Raw genomic sequence first — 17,496 nt, forward strand, 5'->3', positions numbered from 1 at the left:
GGAGGCGGAGCTTGCAGTGAGCTGAGATCCGGCCACTGCACTCCAGCCTGGGCGACAGAGCGAGACTCCGTCTCAAAAAAAAAAAAAGAAAAAAATAGTTGTTTATATGTTCTGCACTATAGTCTTCAACTTAGCAAGCAGTCCATGGATCTTGTAAGCCTATGCATACACTAGTTTCTCATTTATCACATGGGACTAAGAATTATTGATTTAATTTTTTTCTTCTTTGCATTATGGAATATTTCTTTCTGGACTTTCCCTTCTCATACCTTGGTTTTGTTAGCTGTTTCTTTTCTGTTTTCCTAGTCCTAGGCCCCTATCACTGTAAATACTTTGATAAAGTCATTCTGTTGTAAAAGCTGCAGTTCTTAAACTCTTTGCTTCACTATTAAAAAAGGTGTTGGCCGGATGCGGTGGCTCATGCCTGTAATCCCAGCACTTTGGGAGGCTGAGGCGGGCGGATTGCCTGAGCTCAGAGTCCAAAACCACCCTGGGCAATATGGTGAAACCCTGTCTCTAGTAAAATAAAAAAATTAGCCAGGCATGGTGGCACGCGCCTGTAATCCCAGCTACTCAGGAGGCTGAGGTGGGAGAATTGCTTGAGCCGGAGAGGCGGAGGTTGCCGTGAGCCGAGATCCTGCCACTGCACTCCAGCTTGGGCAACAGAGTGAAACTGAGTCTCACAAACAAACAAAGCGTTGACTCTCATGAAGAGTTAAGTTGGAGACTGTTGGTTACTCTACATGTAGACATCTTTGGTGGTGTGCACCTTAACATTTGCTGGTGACTTCAGTTGCACCAGAAAACAAAAAACAAAAAATAAACAACAACAAAAAAACGGTTAAGAGTTCTGGCATTCATAAACAGATCTCTCACAAATGCTAGCCTGGCATCTGATTATACTGTTTGGAGGTCCTAGTATTGATTGTTACCTCAACTTTGGTGAGATAAAGAGTCCCAGAGACATCCACTAGAAATATTACATCTCTCCTCCCCACTGTGCGCCAGCCATTTTGTTTATTTGGAAAACAGAAATGACTGAAAGTATGGCTTCAGTCTCAATTGAAATACAGTGTGATTAGTATAAAATCAAGTATTATCTGAGGAAGGAGTATCCCTAGGATGATCTTGTGGAAGAAATTGTTTGGCTATGGCCTGAAATTGAGTTAGATGCCCACCAGGTGGACATTTGGAGAGACCGGCATTCCAGGGAGAGAAATTGGCAAGTATAAAAAAGCACATTTGGTTATGGAAGAGGTTTGCAAGGGTATGAGTTATGGGAAATGAGGCTGGAAAGGTGGTAGGCAGAGGACTAAATTATAGTCTTCAAACAGGTAAAGATTACTGACAACTTGAAAAATAGTTACAGCATTTAGCTCAGTGGTATAACAGGGCACTGTTGTTTACTGATGATAATTGTTATTGACTGAGTGGCACTTCATGTTCTTCATATTTCTGAGTTGTAAAGACTAAATAACATTTCAGCCTATGTGGAATCTGTGTAGTTTGAGAAAGAATATGCTACTATTTTGTCATCATTAATTTACATCTCCCTTTCCTCTCTCTTCCATATCTTCTCTCCCTTGTCCCTTCTTTTTCCCTCTTCAAACCTTTGAGAGACATAGTCCCAGCCATGAGTCAAAAATGATGTTCCAAAGTCTATAGTGATGTGTAGTGATTTGCTCTAGCAGTCTGAACATAAATTCCTGGAGATCCTGGGATGTAGTACAGGTTGAGCATCCCGAGTCCAGAAATCTGAAATGCTCCGAAATCTGAAACATTTTGAGTGTCAACATGACTCTCAACAGAAATGCTCATTGGAGCATATCAGATTTGGGATTTTTGGATTTAGGATGCTCAGCTGAATATAATGCAAATATTCCAAAAGCCGAAAAAATGAGAAATCCAAAACACTTCTGGTCCTAAGCATTTCACATAAGGAATACTCAACCTGCCTGAAATAATATGAAATTTGAAGTCTTCTTTTAAAAACATATTTTGCATTATCTGTACTTGTTTTTATATACAATGTTTTTCTTCCAAATTTTTGAAAAAAAATTAGGACTTCTGGAAAGGATAGTATAACCCTGTGGCTTCAAATATCCTCTGGCTCAGTGTTGAATACCTCTAGCGGTATATATAGCCTATGCTAAAAACTATTTATATTTTATTGAAAGAAAGTGGTTTTAAAAAGTCTCCCAAGAATGAGTAACATGCATCTCAACCATTTTAATTCTTATTTGTATACAGATAAGCCCTTTCATGCTGAGGCTGACAATGTGACAGAATAATTTATATTATTATATATTATATGTAATTTGTATAATTTGCAACTTTATAATAACACTTAATATTTCTATTTGATTATTTTATAAGATACCAATTAAGACTATTTAAGTGAAAGCTGCTTCTTTTTGAAAAGTGAGAAGACAGTCCCAGCTATTTTCCTAAGTTTTTATTTCTGTCATCATTAAATTAAGTCCCATGACTACCACAATCAGATCTGACACTAGGGACATGCCACTTGCCAAGTTACTACCTGGGAGTTAATAGTCTGTTTATTTACTGTGAATCAGATAATATATGAGTTGTAGGTGAAACATACAATTATCAAATGCCATTTTGTAGAAATAGCTTGTTTAGCTTTTTTTTTTTTTTTTTTTTTTTTGTGAGATGGAGTCTCACTCTGTCACTCTGGTTCGAGTGCAGTGACGCGATCTCGGCTCACTGCAAACTCTGCCTCCCAGGTTCAAGCGACTCTCCTGCTTCAGCCTTCTGAGTAGCTGGGACTACAGGCGCGTGCCACCACTCCTGGCTAATTTTTTGTGTTTTTAGTAGAGACTGGGTTTCACTGTGTTAACCAGGGTAGTCTTGATCTCCTGACCTCGTGATCCGCCCGCCTCAACCTCCCGAAGTGCTGAGATTACAGGCATGAGCCACCATGCCCGGCCTTTGTTTAGCTTTTTTATTTCATGAACAGAATAAGCTGAACAGCAGAATATGATCGTACATGTTTTAGTAAATAAAACTCAGCCACAATATGCTTTTGATATATCAGGATCCATTTTTAATGTCATTTTTCATTAGGAAAACAGGCGGGCAGGGTTTTTTTGGGGGGTAAATTTGGGTTTTCAGAAGATTCTCAACACATTAAGTTTTAGAGACACTTTGGTATATAGGATGTGTAGGATAAGTAGCTAGCTGCTGTCACATGCAGGAGTGTGTGCTGGGAGTTGGGAAACCTGGCCACAAGCCACTGCAGCTTTGAAGAATGTGGCTCATGGGAGGAGTCATAGCCTATTACGTAACATTGAGCAGAGAGGAAAATATAAGCACTGTCTCCATCACTTGACTTGCTTTCCATTTTGATTTAGTTACCTGGTAAAGTCTAGGTATCCTATAGTGGAAGAATGAAAGATAAGCAGGTTCCAATGAAGGACCATGCCTCCAAAGGCATCTGCCACTGGATCATCTGTGGGGCCAGGCAGGGATTAGATTTATTATTGTTGGACAGGGGCATTAGAGTTTTAAAGACTACTTGAAAAACATCATCAAATGATACTCAGAGTTTGTTTCTGAAAGGGTATTCTTTCCTCTCTTTTCCCACAACAGTGTACGCTTCCTCTAGTTGATACACCTGTGCTTTAAAATAGCACAGCTACTAGTGGAGCCATTTTATAGCAAAATCATTTCCCTTCATGTTCTGTGGTACATCAGTTTGGCAGTAGAGGTTACAGAGTTTGAAATCAAAAGGAGCATTGGTTCCTTCAGGGAAAAATGATCCCAGTCTTCCAAAATAAAAGCCAAACAGACTCTAATTGTTCTTTATCCCACAAGGGGCTTGCCCTTTTTTGAAGGTGTGGTTAATTTTGATAGGACTCCTCTCTCTAACAGGGTTAGTGGCTGGGAATTACCTTTTCCCCTGGCCAAAACCCACTTTAAAATCTCATTTTAAAACAGAACTCAAAGTGTCTTTGAAAATAAAAGTACTTTGGGAACTCTTCATTCTCCAACCCCCTCCCTCTCAGCAAGGCAACTCCAGTTTTCTCACAGGGCACTTCCTGCTGCAGTACTTTAATTCTAACTTTGTTTTACTATAACTCATGCTAAAATAGGAAAGGTTTCAGTTTTACAGTTTTTATTAGCTGTTCATGTTTTTTAAAAAAGGTATGTGCTAAATAAAAGTAAAGTAAATGTCTACCAAGGAGCTAAATGTTTTAAAAAATCAGTTTCCATTAAATCTAGTTCTGTAAATGTTTCAGTACCAGGTTTTTTCTACTTGCTGTTTGTCTAGTGTTCATCATAATATTCAGAACAGCAGCCTTAACTTTCCCCGTCCTTCTTTCCCTTCTTTTACTAGAGGTGCAGGACCGTGCCTTTCATGAATCCTTATTCTGTCAGCTCTTCTCTCCCTTAGAGACTTGAAAAACATCATCATATGATAGTTGCAATTTTTTTCCTCAGTGAATAAGGATTTTTTTTTTTTTTTTCATGGAGTCTTGCTCTGTTACCCAGGCTAGAGTGCAGTGGCGCGATCTCAGCTCACTGCACCCTCTACCTCCCGGGTTCAAGCAATTCTCCTGCCTCAGCCTTCCGAGTAGCTGAGATTACAGGCATGGACCACCATGCCTGGCTAATTTTTGCATTTTTAGTAGAGTCGGGGTTTCACCATGTTGGCCAGACTGGTCTTGAACTCCTGACCTCAGAAGATCTGCCCACCTCGGCCTCCCAAAGTGCTGGGATTACAGGCGTGAGCCACCGCACCCAGCCCATGAATAAGGATTTTCAAATCAAACCAAGCTTTTTTCTTCTATTGCTTGTCCTTTTTCCTTCCCCTGAAATCTTACAGCATCCATGATTTGGTAACCTCATAACAGGAGGCTCTTGAGCTACCAGTCACATGAGAATGAAGGCAAGAAAAGAAAGGACCAGATGGCATCAAAAGATATGCCTTTCTAGGTCACTGGTGGTTAAGCTTGCAATCTGGTTACCAACAGGGAGACTTATGGGGGAAAGGGTGGAGAGCAGCACCATTGAAAAGGAAGAATAATTTTGCCATACAATTACTGTTCTAAGAAGTTGTGGGAGAGAAAAAAACTTACACATTGAGGAGAATGATTTTTCTGATTTAACTCTTTCCAGTTTACAGTTACAGGGCATCCATTGCTCTTGGAAGGGTACATTTACCTAAGTGGCATCTAAGGACATGTGGTAACCGTGTGTATTATTTGGATGGGACTCTCCCTCTTGGTCAGCTGCTGTTCTTCAACTGCCATTAACCATTTGTTATTCTACTCTCCAAATGCCTGTTACATTTAAATACAAAAACTTAAGGAAATGACATTTATCTTCCACAGGTACACCTCTCTCCACAAGAGCAGAGGAAATAATTCACTGTTCATCCTTCATATTAATATCAATTTTGGAGGACTGTATTTACAAAATATGAAGAATGGCATCACTGGCCCTTGTGAGAGATCTCAGGGTGTATTTTCTTGGTGTAAGCTGTATCTCAGAGCAGATGAATAATTATTTGACAATAAATGTTCAGTAGTGGCTAATAAATATCTTTTAGAGCATTCTGCCTTCCCTGTTCATTTAGGCATTTTTCAAACTTTAGTCTGGGTACCTCCTGATTTGTCAGTGCAATGCAGATCCTCAGACAGCTGAAACTAGCTGATTATTTCCTTATAGAATTCCAGCTCAGTTGTTTTCCCTTGAAGGAGAGAAAATAAGGCATTTAAAAGTTTATGTTTAAACTTGCTCCCAGTCTATAAATTTAGGTCCTTTACTTTTTAAATTACCTAGAGAATCCTCACTTTTTCACAGACAAATTCAATATTCTTCAAGTCCAAAGTCAAATTTCAACCTCTTTTTCAAGTCTACCTCCTCTGATTATAATCTCTCCATTTATTCAAATTCTGTTGTCCTTGATACCTGTATGACTCATTCAGTGTGGACCAAATGATACAAAACAGTATGTTTCTTTCTGTAGTCTAGAATGTAAACTCTTAAAGTTAACATTTCTTTTTTACTTTTCTTTCTCAAGCAGGTATCTGAAACAGTGCTGAGTACGTAAAATCCATGTAATAAATACATGGAATGATTAAAGAGAGAAAAAATTTTAATATGTTAGTTATTTTCATTCTGGGTTTTAGCAAGTATCACAAAACGGAAAATAGACCCACCTTTCTTTTCCTTGATATGAAAGTTTATGGAATCATTTTGATCTCCCCTCCCCTCCCCTCCCTCTCCTGTTGTTCCTGAGGCAGATTTTCACTCTGTGGCCCACGTAGAATGCAGTGGCGCCATCTCGGCTAACTGCAACCTCCATCTCCTGGGTTCAAGCAATTGTCGTGCCTCAGCCTCCCAAGTAGCTGGAATTACAGGCATGCGCCACCATACCTGGCTTTTATATTTTTAGTAGAGATGGGGTTTTGCCGTGTTGTCCAGGCTAGTCTCAAACTCTTGGCCTCCAACAGTTCACCCACCTCAGCCTCCCAGAGTGCTAGGATTACAGGCGTGAGCCACCATGCCCAGCCCATTTTGAAGTTTCTTAAAAACTAAAAAATACAAGATAATTCTTACATATACTGAAGTTTTGGAGTTAATTCAAACAAAATTGACAAGGTATTCTTGTGGTAATGTGCTTAACTTTACTAGTTGCTTTGTTGAGTTTTTTAGAAGACTGAATTTAAAGCTGGAATGTCTATTAGTGTAGCTGCCAGTCTCTGTTTCCACACTTCAGTCATATTATATGAGTGCAGTTGTTATATGCCATAATAATCTTTTTTTTTTTTTTTTTTTTTTGAGACGGAGTCTCACTCTGTCGCCCAGGCTGGAGTGCAGTGGCCGGATCTCAGCTCACTGCAAGCTCTGCCTCCTGGATTTACGCCATTCTCCTGCCTCAGCCTCCCGAGTAGCTGGGATTACAGGCGCCTGGCACATCGCCCGGCTATTTTTTTTTGTATTTTTTTAGTAGAGATGGGGTTTCACCATGTTCGCCAGGATGGTCTCAATCTCCTGACCTCATGATCCGCCCGTCTCGGCCTCCCAAAGTGCTGGGATTACAGGCTTGAGCCACCGCGCCCAGCTGCCATAATAATCTTAATGAAGAGTTTAAAGGCACTTTTTACTCCAGTGTTTTGTTGTTGTTGCTGTTTGTTTGCTTTTTTTGGTCTGCTGAGCAAGAGTACTGTGGTCACATGAGAATCCTCACCTAAGAAATTTTCCAGTTAAAAATAAAAGTTTAGCTAAAGGTTCCATGCATTTGAGTAGTATAGCAGGGGAGGAAAGTGACTTTGAAGTTGTTAAATATCATTAAGGAGAATCCATTGATACACTTTTAATTTAGGGATTCCTTTATCCACGTCACTTATGTCAGGTTTCAGCCTGGACCCAAATATTAGACTTGAGGTACTGAACTCAATAAAGAAATTTGAAATGGAAATACTGTCAGACCTTTAACTATAGTTAGGTTAGTAGGTGCTAAAAGAATCTTAATTCATCAGCCAAACCTCTGACCTCATTACCCTTAATCATCCTTGTTTATCATGACATAATTGGCTGCTTATTGCCTTCTCCTACCTCTCTTTCAAATTGCTAGCCTTTGAGAATTTCACTTGACATTATTTCTTGTCTATTAAGACAGAGAAAGCACATAGTTTGGTGTGTGAATTAGCAAAACCATTTTGGTCCTCTTTCAGAAGAGAACGGAGGGTATGTGTTTTGTTCTTGACGCAGTTAAGACAGTTACTGAAAGTTCAATTATAGGTCCTTAAGGAGGAGGGGTAAACTATGAACATATTTGTGGATTTTCTTTTCAGATATGCTGTTAACTGCTGGATTACCTTATCCCTTGTGAAACACAGGACCAAAGATGTGGACTAGTATTGTTTTAGGATGAAGTTAAATACTCAGAACTCTCTCTTCACCATGATCATAGTTCTTTTAGGGCACAGGGAAGGTAAATCCATGAGGTTCTCTGCTATCATTTCTAGGAGAAATTTCCCTCAACTTTCCCACAGGAAGGGTAGATTAGAGAATGCAGTGACTTTCAGTAATTTTTGTCACCTGTTGTCCTTGTGGATTGGAGGCAGGTAGTGAGAGAGAGAAGAGAGAAAAATAAAAAAAAATTAAGCTAACAAGCTAGCACACTTAGGTAAGAAGCAGGGGATTATTTTCTGGGTTATTTCTGTGGCTAGAATTGACCACAGGACATATATTTTGTCTAATCCTACCCTAGCTGGTCACAGAATTTTGCTTTTTCTTTTGTATTGGAGTATAAGAAATCACCATTTTTATAAGTGAAAAGTGGTTGAATATCAGAAATTTCATATGGTTCAAACTAATATATAACAACATGTAACACATTGTAGGATGGCTACAGTTGTAGAGAAGTAGGGGTGTGTGTGTGTGTGTGTGCGCGCGCACACGCACGCCATGTCCACATACACATGTGCAAACAAGTAAAAGGTGGGAGGGAGGAAATAGAAACTTGTGAGCATTTTATACTCCCTTGGGGTACCACAGCTGAAAACCTCTCCTCTCGCCTGTGGTTTTAGTTATTCAAGATCAAATACAATTGTCCTGGTATGTTTTCACATTTCCATATTATACAGTTGAGACAGTTTATGGGGTGAGTTAAATAAACTATCTTGACAGAGATTACCATTGGGGATAATAATCTAAAGCGACTGTTGTCTAAAGAGTACAACAGAAATAGCAGAGACTGAAATGCAGCCACCCCTACATTCTTTGAAAGTGGAGAATTAGGGGTGGAACATCTATCCTATGGGCTGAATAGATGCAAATTATTGTTTATCTTAAAATAGATTTTATGATATTTCTAGTGAAATATCCAGACTGTGCTGATTTGACTTTTTGTCTTTCTTAGACGAGCTCATCTGCGCCTTTGTTTAGAACGCTTAAAAGTTCTGATTCCACTAGGACCAGACTGCACCAGGCACACAACACTTGGTTTGCTCAACAAAGCCAAAGCACACATTAAGGTGAGAATTTTTACTTTCAGAATTGCACAATTCACTCGGTTCTGGTTTAATTATTGGCACTGATTCCTATTCATATACATCAGCTAGTTCACCATGCCCTCCTTAGTAACTGACCTCCAGAGAAGTCTTTCTAAAAACTTACCAGCTAATCTGATGGGAACAACATAACCTGATTAAACTAAATTGTTTTGACAGTGTGGCCATTTGAAGAGCTGGGAACACTAGGAAAATAACAATTACCCTCTTCATACTCAGAAGGCAGGCAGTTGTGCCCTCTGGTGGAGATGACTTCATTTGGCTGTGTCCTTCAGTATTTTTCCATCAAATACCACACTACAGAGGAAGTTTCTCTGTGGAGATTACAGACTTTTAGAAGTCCATCTTGTTCAGTAACATAGCATTCATTACATACACACAAAAGTAAAGACAAAACTATTTTTCATTTTTAAAAATATGTATTTATATGCATTCTCATTTTGGAGGCTTTAAAAATGTATTTATGTATTTTTATACACACACACACACACACACACACAGACACACACACACGTGTATATTCATTCATGTTTTCTCTGCCAAAGAAGGAATGTTTTTTTGTTTGTACTGGACTATACACAAATGTAAAAATCATTTCATCATTTCAGAAACTTGAAGAAGCTGAAAGGAAGAGCCAGCACCAGCTTGAGAATTTGGAACGAGAACAGAGATTTTTAAAGTGGCGACTGGAACAGCTGCAGGGTCCTCAGGAGATGGAACGAATACGAATGGACAGCATTGGATCAACTATTTCTTCAGATCGTTCTGATTCAGAGCGAGGTAGGCAACTTGCCTCTTCTTTAATGAAATACTAAACATCTCTGTATCTGGATTTAGGGAGGGTATGTTGGGAGGCACCATATTTGCTTTCTTTTTAGCCAACAGTGTAACATTGTAGGTTTTATGCAATCATAATATTGTCTAGCAGAGCCAGTGTGGGCTATTAAACTTCTTTTTTTCTTGAAAAAAAATATATTTATATTATATATTATATAATGTCCCTCAATATGGGTTTGTCTAATGTTTTCAAATGATTGGATTGAGGGTATATAGTTGGGGTAAGGAATATCACAGAAGCAATGTTGTGCCCAGTGGCTCACACATGTAATCCCAGCACTTTGGGAGGCCAAGGTGGGTGGATCACGAGGTCAGGAGATCAAGGCCATCCTGGCTAACATGGTGAAACCCGTCTCTACTAAAAATACAAAAAATTAGACAGGTGTGGTGGTGGGCGCCTGTAGTCCCAGCTACTTGGGAGGCTGAGGCAGGAGCACGGCGTGAACCCGGTAGGCAGAGCGTGCAGTGAGCCAAGATCAGGCCACTGCACTTCAGCCTGGGCGACAGAGCGAGACTCCGTCTAAAAAAAAAAAAAAAATGATGTGCCCATGTCAGGAAGATACATGATGTCAAAGTTTTTATTACTGGTGATGTTAATTTTTATATGTAGATTTTAAAGTACAACACCCTTTATTTTGCTTTCCATCTATCCTAGAATATTTGTCTTTGACAGAATTAAAGAACAGAAGTCAACCAAAAAATAATGGTTTGAATTTTACTGATCATTCTTCTAAAGCTCCCACCACATCAGGCTTCATATCACATTAAAAGATTCCAGAGGTGAACACTGGTGATTTGAAGCCTTACATTTGGAGAAAAGAGCTCATGAGCTCTTCAGGATTCTAAAACATGAGACAAATGACAGGGTTTTTTTGTTTGTTTTTAGGACTCTGATTTTGTTTTTTGGTTTTGACTTTTTTAAGTGGAAATTTTCAAATATACTTAGAATAGAATAATGAACTCCTGTATACCCACCATTCAGTTTGAATAGCTGTCAACTTGTTTCATCTGTTTTTCACTACCCTCACCCTCAGTATTTTTTCTGGAATGCTTTAACTCAAATCCCAGATAACATTATTTTGCCCCTAAATACTTCAGTATGTATCTTGAGTAAATAGGATTTTAAAAAAATGTAATTATAATGCAATTATAATACCCCACAAAATTAATAAAATCACATAATCTTATTTAATATCATCTAATATCCAGTCTGTGATAAATTTTCTCCAGTTGTCTCAAAAATGGTATTTTACCATTGGTGCGTTTAAATCAGGATCCAAAGGCCACATTGCATTTGTTTGATGTGCCTTTTAAGATATTAATCTATAATAATTTTTCCTGTTCCACACCATTTTGGTAGAAACAAAAACTGATTTCTATATAACATCTCAAAAAGACTTCTTTGGCAGAGAAAACATGAATGTGTATATACTTACATTTTTTTTAAACATCAAGAGACTGAGTCATTTTTCTTATAGAATTTCCCACATCCTAGATTTGTCTGGTTGTATCCTCATGGTGTCATTTAACATGTTATGTCCTTTATATTTACTGTAAACTAGTTGGTAGATGCAGAATACTTCATAGGTGGTGCTTTGTACTTCCTGTTACATCAGTATTGTGTCTAGTTGTCACACTTTTAATATTAATCAGTAGGTTCAGGTAAAGTCATTTTAATACATTTATATAAATGTATCAGCCTTTAACTTAATAGTTTTAGCAATTATTGCCCTTATTTCATTGAGGTGTCATAAAATAGTGGTTTTCTTGTTTTTTTTTTTTTTTGTTTTTTTTTTTTGTTTTGAGACGGAGTCTCGCTCTGTTGCCCAGGCTGGAGTGCAGTGGCCGGATCTCAGCTCACTGCAAGCTCCGCCTCCCGGGTTTACGCCATTCTCCTGCCTCAGCCTCCTAAGTAGCTGGGACTACAGGCGCCCGCCAACTCGCCCGGCTAGTTTTTTGTATTTTTTAGTAGAGACGGGGTTTCGCCGTGTTAGCTAGGTTGGTCTCGATCTCCTGACCTCGCGATCCACCCGTCTCGGCCTCCCAAAGTGCTGGGATTACAGGCTTGAGCCACCGCGCCCGGCCAAAATAGTGGTTTTCTAATTGTGTCATTCTTCGTGTATTTATTAACTGTTTTTCTTCTATAAACATTTTCTCAACTTTTGTTATCCTGAAATAAAATTCATACAGGGAAGGTGGGATAAATGCTTGGTCTTGTTTTTTGCTTTATCAGTTTCCCAAACAGAGCTGGTACCATAGCAACTTCCAGAAGTAACAAGTTTTGGTTTTACTGGTTTTTGATTATATCATGAACTCACGTTTTGCTGTACCGAATGTGTTCCAATCCATTACAGTCATCCTTTTAAATTCTTTTGAATGCTCAAACTGTCCCAGATTTGGTGAGTAGGAGCCTTTCAAATAGTTTTTTCATCCTTTTTAACACAACCCTAGGAGTTCTTGTTTTTCTGTTCTGTTATTTTTCTATGTAAAAGTTTATTTTTGTGTGGCACTCAGTTTTCAAGAAAAGTCTACCAGAGGCAGTAGCAAGAACCTTAAGGACATTCTGCATTTATAACAGTGAAGTATAGCAGAAATAACCCAGACCTTGGTGTCCTGGTCTTTCCTCTATTGCTAACTAGTGGAAACCTCTTCTTAGGTCTTTAGGTTTTAGCTGTCCTTCCTGTTACTTCCTCCTTGTACCCACCCCAACTACCTCCAAATTTCAGAGAGGAGGGTGTATTTCATCACTATAGCTCTCATATTTTTTTTAGTGTTCCCAGTGTACCTTACTTTAGTAGTACCTTACCAAGTACCATCCTTGTCCTGAGCTGGCAACCTCCTTTTTGTAGCGTTACATGGGCTTTTAGTTAACATCTCTGGTACACTTGGCTAAAGCAGTTTCTCTTTTTTTTTTTATTTTTATTTTTAAAACATATTTTTAAATTTTATTAAAATAGAGATAGGCCTTGTTGCCCAAGTGGTCTCAAACTCCTGGGCTTCAAGCAATTCTCCCGCCTTGCCCTCCCAAAGTGCTAGGATTACAGGTGTGAGCCGCTGTGCTGGCCATCATTTTACTTTGTTTTGACTGAGTTCAGCATGCTCTTTTGAATAGTGTGCCTTGTTATTATCTTCTAGTTGTAGGTTGGATGAATGTTCAGTGGGGTGGGGAAAAATGGTTTCTGAAGCAATATGGATATAGAGCAAATATATGAATTAATAGATTATTTGGATAGCTGCCTACATTTTAAAAACACAACTCTAGAATCTCTAAAACTTTTGAAGCAACAAGCCCTTTTGAAAAGTATATTCCTGGAAATAGCTTCACCCTGTCCTTTTGGCCTCATAAGAATCCACTTTTTTTTTTTTTTTTGAGACACAGTGTCGCTGTATCTCCCAGGCTAGAGTGCAGTGGCGCGATCTTGGCTCCCTGCAGCCTCTGCTTCCCAGGTTCAAGTGATTCTGCTGCGTCAGCCTCCCAAGTAGCTGAGACGACAGGCGCGTGCCACCATGCCCAGCTAATTTTTGTATTTTTAGTAGACACAGGAGTTCACCAAATTGGTCAGGCTGGTCTTGAACTCCTGATGTCGTGATCCGCCTCCCTTGGCCTCCCAAAGTGCTGGCCGCACCCGGCTGAATCCACTTTTTTTTTTTTTTTAAAGCAGTTGTGATTAGTGTGACCCCTTAAAGTCAGTGCCAAATGTGAAACATCAGGCTTTGAATTTGTTTTAAGATAACTGAAAAATCCTGGGTTCACTCTAGCTCTGATGGGAGAAAACAACTTTTTAACTTCTTTTTGTTTTTAACATGTGTATTGCTTTATATATATTATTGGTGATTGAATAGCTAGTATTTAACAATTAAGACTTTTTTTTATTTGTAAGAGACAGGGTCTCACTCTGTCACATAGGCTGAAGTGCAGTGATGAGATGTGGGCACACTGCAGCCTCAACTTCCTGGGCTCAAGAGTGATCCTTCCACCTTAGCCTCCCGAGTAGCTGGAACTACTGGCTCACCCACTGTACCCAGCTAATTTTTGTGGGTTTTTTTTTTTTTTTTTGGTAGAAATGGGGTCTCACTTTGTTACCCAGGCTTGTCTCAAACTCCTGCGCTCAAGCGATCCTCCTGCCTTAGCCTCCCAGAGTGCTGGGATTACAGACACTGCATCCAGCAACATTATCTATTGATAGCTGAGTCAAATATTTATTTGTGGTTTTTTTTTAATGTTTGGTTTTTAAGTCTGTATACTACCACCAAAATGGATCTCACTATAATCTGAAGACTTTTAAGTCTCAGGGCCTTTATTTCAAGCTATATTTGATGCAAGAAAATTAAATCTAAGACATATCCCTCAAACTCTACTTTATAATGACTTGTTTGACTGACTAGTTGAAGATCTTTATGATGAATCCTAGAAGTCTGTTGAACTATCTGTAGAATGGCACTACCAAAGGCCTGGATGGGTAAATTTTCTAGTTTGCCTATATTAAGTTTATGCTCCTGCCCACCATTTAAGGCAACCCTGATTAATAAACAGAACTGAGGATTAGTTTGTGGTTTAATGCAAAACAGATGTTTTTAAACCACTTGGGGGTTGGGACCTTTTAATATTAAGCACTAATTCCCAAATACGCCAAGTGGTTTTAGTGGGAGGTCCAGACGGACTGGCGTCAAAGGATTTAGTAAATTTGCTGCCTAAATTAAGACCACCACTGTATATCAGACATTCCCCTTGGCAAAAAAATATTCCTGTCTCTTCATCTTCAGTTCCTCTGTTCTCCAGGGATCACTGATAATAAGCTTGTTGTATTAACATTTCTTGTACCTCTTTTCCTCATGCCGTTAGTTTTTGAAAGTGCGCTATACTTATTAATGTTCTTTTTGTGTTTTTTTTTTTTTCCTTTGGCAGAGGAGATTGAAGTGGATGTTGAAAGCACAGAGTTCTCCCATGGAGAAGTGGACAATATAAGTACCACCAGCATCAGTGACATTGATGACCACAGCAGCCTGCCGAGTATTGGGAGTGATGAGGGTTACTCCAGTGCCAGTGTCAAACTTTCATTCACTTCATAGAACCCAGCATGACATAACAGTGCAGGGCAAAATATTCACTGGGCCAATTCAATACAAACAATCTCTTAAATTGGGTTCATGATGCAGTCTCCTCTTTAAACTATACTTGAACAAAAGGGTCAGAGGACCTGTATTTAAGCAAATACTTAGCAAAAAGTGGGGCAGAGCCTCCCAAGGAGAACAAATATTCAGAATATTCATATTGGAAAAATCACAATTTTTAATGGCAGCAGAAAACTTGTGTGAAATTTTCTTGATTTGAGTTGATTGAAAAGAGGACATTGGAGATGCCATCCTCTTTCGCTTTTCTAGTTTGCTCATACTACATTGAGTAGACACATTTAAGGATGGGGTTATGAACCCTTCCTGAGCTTTATGGTCCTAAAAGCAAAATAAAAAGTATTCAAATGAAAAGACAAGAAAATCAGGTATTAATCTTGGATAGCTAATGAGCTATTAAAACTCAGCCTGGGACAGTTTATCATGAAGCCTGTGGATGATCAATCCTTTATTTTATTTTATTTTTTTAAAAAAGCTCATTTCATGCTCTGCAAAAGGAGAGACTCCCATGAAGCCTTTTGAAAGGGATCATCATGCAGCTCAGCTTTCTGTTGGATTCCATGCTAAGCAAGCTAACCTTATCCTGCATTGTTAGCACTAGGGCACCCAACTGCCAGCTCTCCATCCTGCTGCCCTTAGGCCACATGGGAGCAGTTCATGCATGATAGCCTCTATCCTACAAGGCCTATGAGTATGGATTGGGGGGCCAGAAGGAAAAAGCTCCACGTGCCTCTGTGTCTGCGTGGGTCAGAAGAGTTGTGCACGCAGACTAGCAGGCCAAGGTCTGAGCCACAGCAGCATTTTTATTTCAGATTTTGATAACTGTTTATATGTGTTGAAAACCAAAATGACATCTTTTTAAAGCTTATCCATAAAAAAAAACATAGATGTCTTTTATAGTGGAAAAACACATGGGAAAAAAAATCATCTATTTTGATGCAGCATTTGATAATGATAAAACACCTCACACCTCACTCTTTATAGTGCACAAAATGAATGAGGTCTGGGCTAGGTAGAAAAAAGGTCAATGCTATTTTTGTTTTTAGAATCATTACCTTTTTACCAGCTTTTAACCATCTGATATCTATTGTAGACACACTATCATAGTTAACATAGTTAAGTTCAGCACTTGTCTCATTTTAATGTAAAGATTTGCTTCCATTTTCCTACAGGCAGTCTCTCTCTCCCTCACAGTCCCACTGTGCAGGTGCTATTGGTACTCTTACGAATATTTTCAGTAATGTTATTTTCTTCTAAGTGAAATTTCTAGCCTGCACTTTGATGTCATGTGTTCCCTTTGTCTTTCAAACTCGAAAGTTCCTCTGTGGCCCTCTCTCTTACCCTGGGAAGGCCTCTTGGAGACCTTACCCCTGGCTGTTTGGACTTTGTATACTTTAAATAATTTAACTACCCTTAATTACTTAAAAAAAAAAAAGCTTTATGATTTTCATAACTTATTGCTGATTTTAATGGATTGTTAATTTCAGTCCTGTAGTTTTATTTTATGTTTAGATAGGGCTGGGCAAGGAAAAAGAAAATAAAGACAACCATATTTAGCAGTGCAGTTGAGTTGTGTGTTAATGTTAAGACTATCCCTTTGTAAGTGGCACTTTAACAGCATTCACTGCTTCTATATATAGTGTACCATCTTGGTCATATGTTACGCCTCAACATATACTTGTTCATGTGCTCTTCCTGTGCCTCTGGAAGTTTTTCCCTGATTGTGCTATGTTTGAGTGGAAGAAATTCTTTGAAGTAGATGTGAGTGAAAAACTGCATGCCTTTAGAAGCCCAGTATCAGAATTTGCTACATTTCAGGTGCTAGGGACTTAATGAAAAACATGACAAAACAATTCATTTTTGTGGCCCAGGTAAATTATTTCTGCTTTCACTTATAATTACTACTGGCTGAGTGAAGATGTTGCCTCTATATTTGCTTACTCTTGACCAAGTGTGAGACAGTTTGAAGAGTGTGCTACCATGGAAATTGAATGAAGCCAGTGACTAAGCTTCTGTTTTATTATTCTCATGGCCTTCGCTTGCATTATTTGTCCTAGGGCATTATTTGGGCCTTCATTCAGATGAACTTGAGGTGCTGCCATTTTGTTGTATATGTACAGGATCATGGGCTGGAAAGCATTTGTTATAAACCTATAGTCCACATTTTAACTGCCCCCTAAATTATTCCTTCCCCGGGTTTGTTTTCTTTGGGGTGGTGTAGATTGTATGACGAGTAAGTAGTATTAATTTTTTAAAAGACAAATCAACTTTGAAGACACAGAAGTTAATTGGAAGAAATAAAAACTGTGAACGAAGAATACCCGAGTTCTTTTTGTACCATCCTTCTTTATGAAGGCAAAAACATGAATAGGTATCCACACCTAAAGAGTTAACTATCTCCTAAATGTCTATTTTGTTACCAAATCAGTATCAATGCCAAATCGAATAGCAGTTTGAATTATAATTGCCATTCCTGTTCTGT

General features: G+C 38.8%; 1 protein-coding gene across 2 annotated transcripts in view; it reads left to right on the top strand.

The window, feature by feature from the left end:
* Positions 1 to 16,578, top strand: part of MXI1 (MAX interactor 1, dimerization protein) — an 82,749-nt gene extending 66,171 nt beyond the window's left edge. For both annotated transcript variants that reach the window (XM_010370320.2, XM_030940502.1), the window contains exons 4-6: positions 8,897 to 9,011; positions 9,656 to 9,827; positions 14,791 to 16,578. In XM_010370320.2, coding sequence (XP_010368622.1) covers positions 8,897 to 9,011; positions 9,656 to 9,827; positions 14,791 to 14,954 — 451 coding nt within the window. In that variant the 3' untranslated portion in view covers positions 14,955 to 16,578. The remainder of the gene's footprint in view (positions 1 to 8,896; positions 9,012 to 9,655; positions 9,828 to 14,790) is intronic.
* Positions 16,579 to 17,496: the final 918 nt, after the last annotated feature.

Source organism: Rhinopithecus roxellana, chromosome 11, assembly GCF_007565055.1.
Source record: "Rhinopithecus roxellana isolate Shanxi Qingling chromosome 11, ASM756505v1, whole genome shotgun sequence".
Lineage (NCBI taxonomy): Eukaryota > Metazoa > Chordata > Mammalia > Primates > Cercopithecidae > Rhinopithecus > Rhinopithecus roxellana.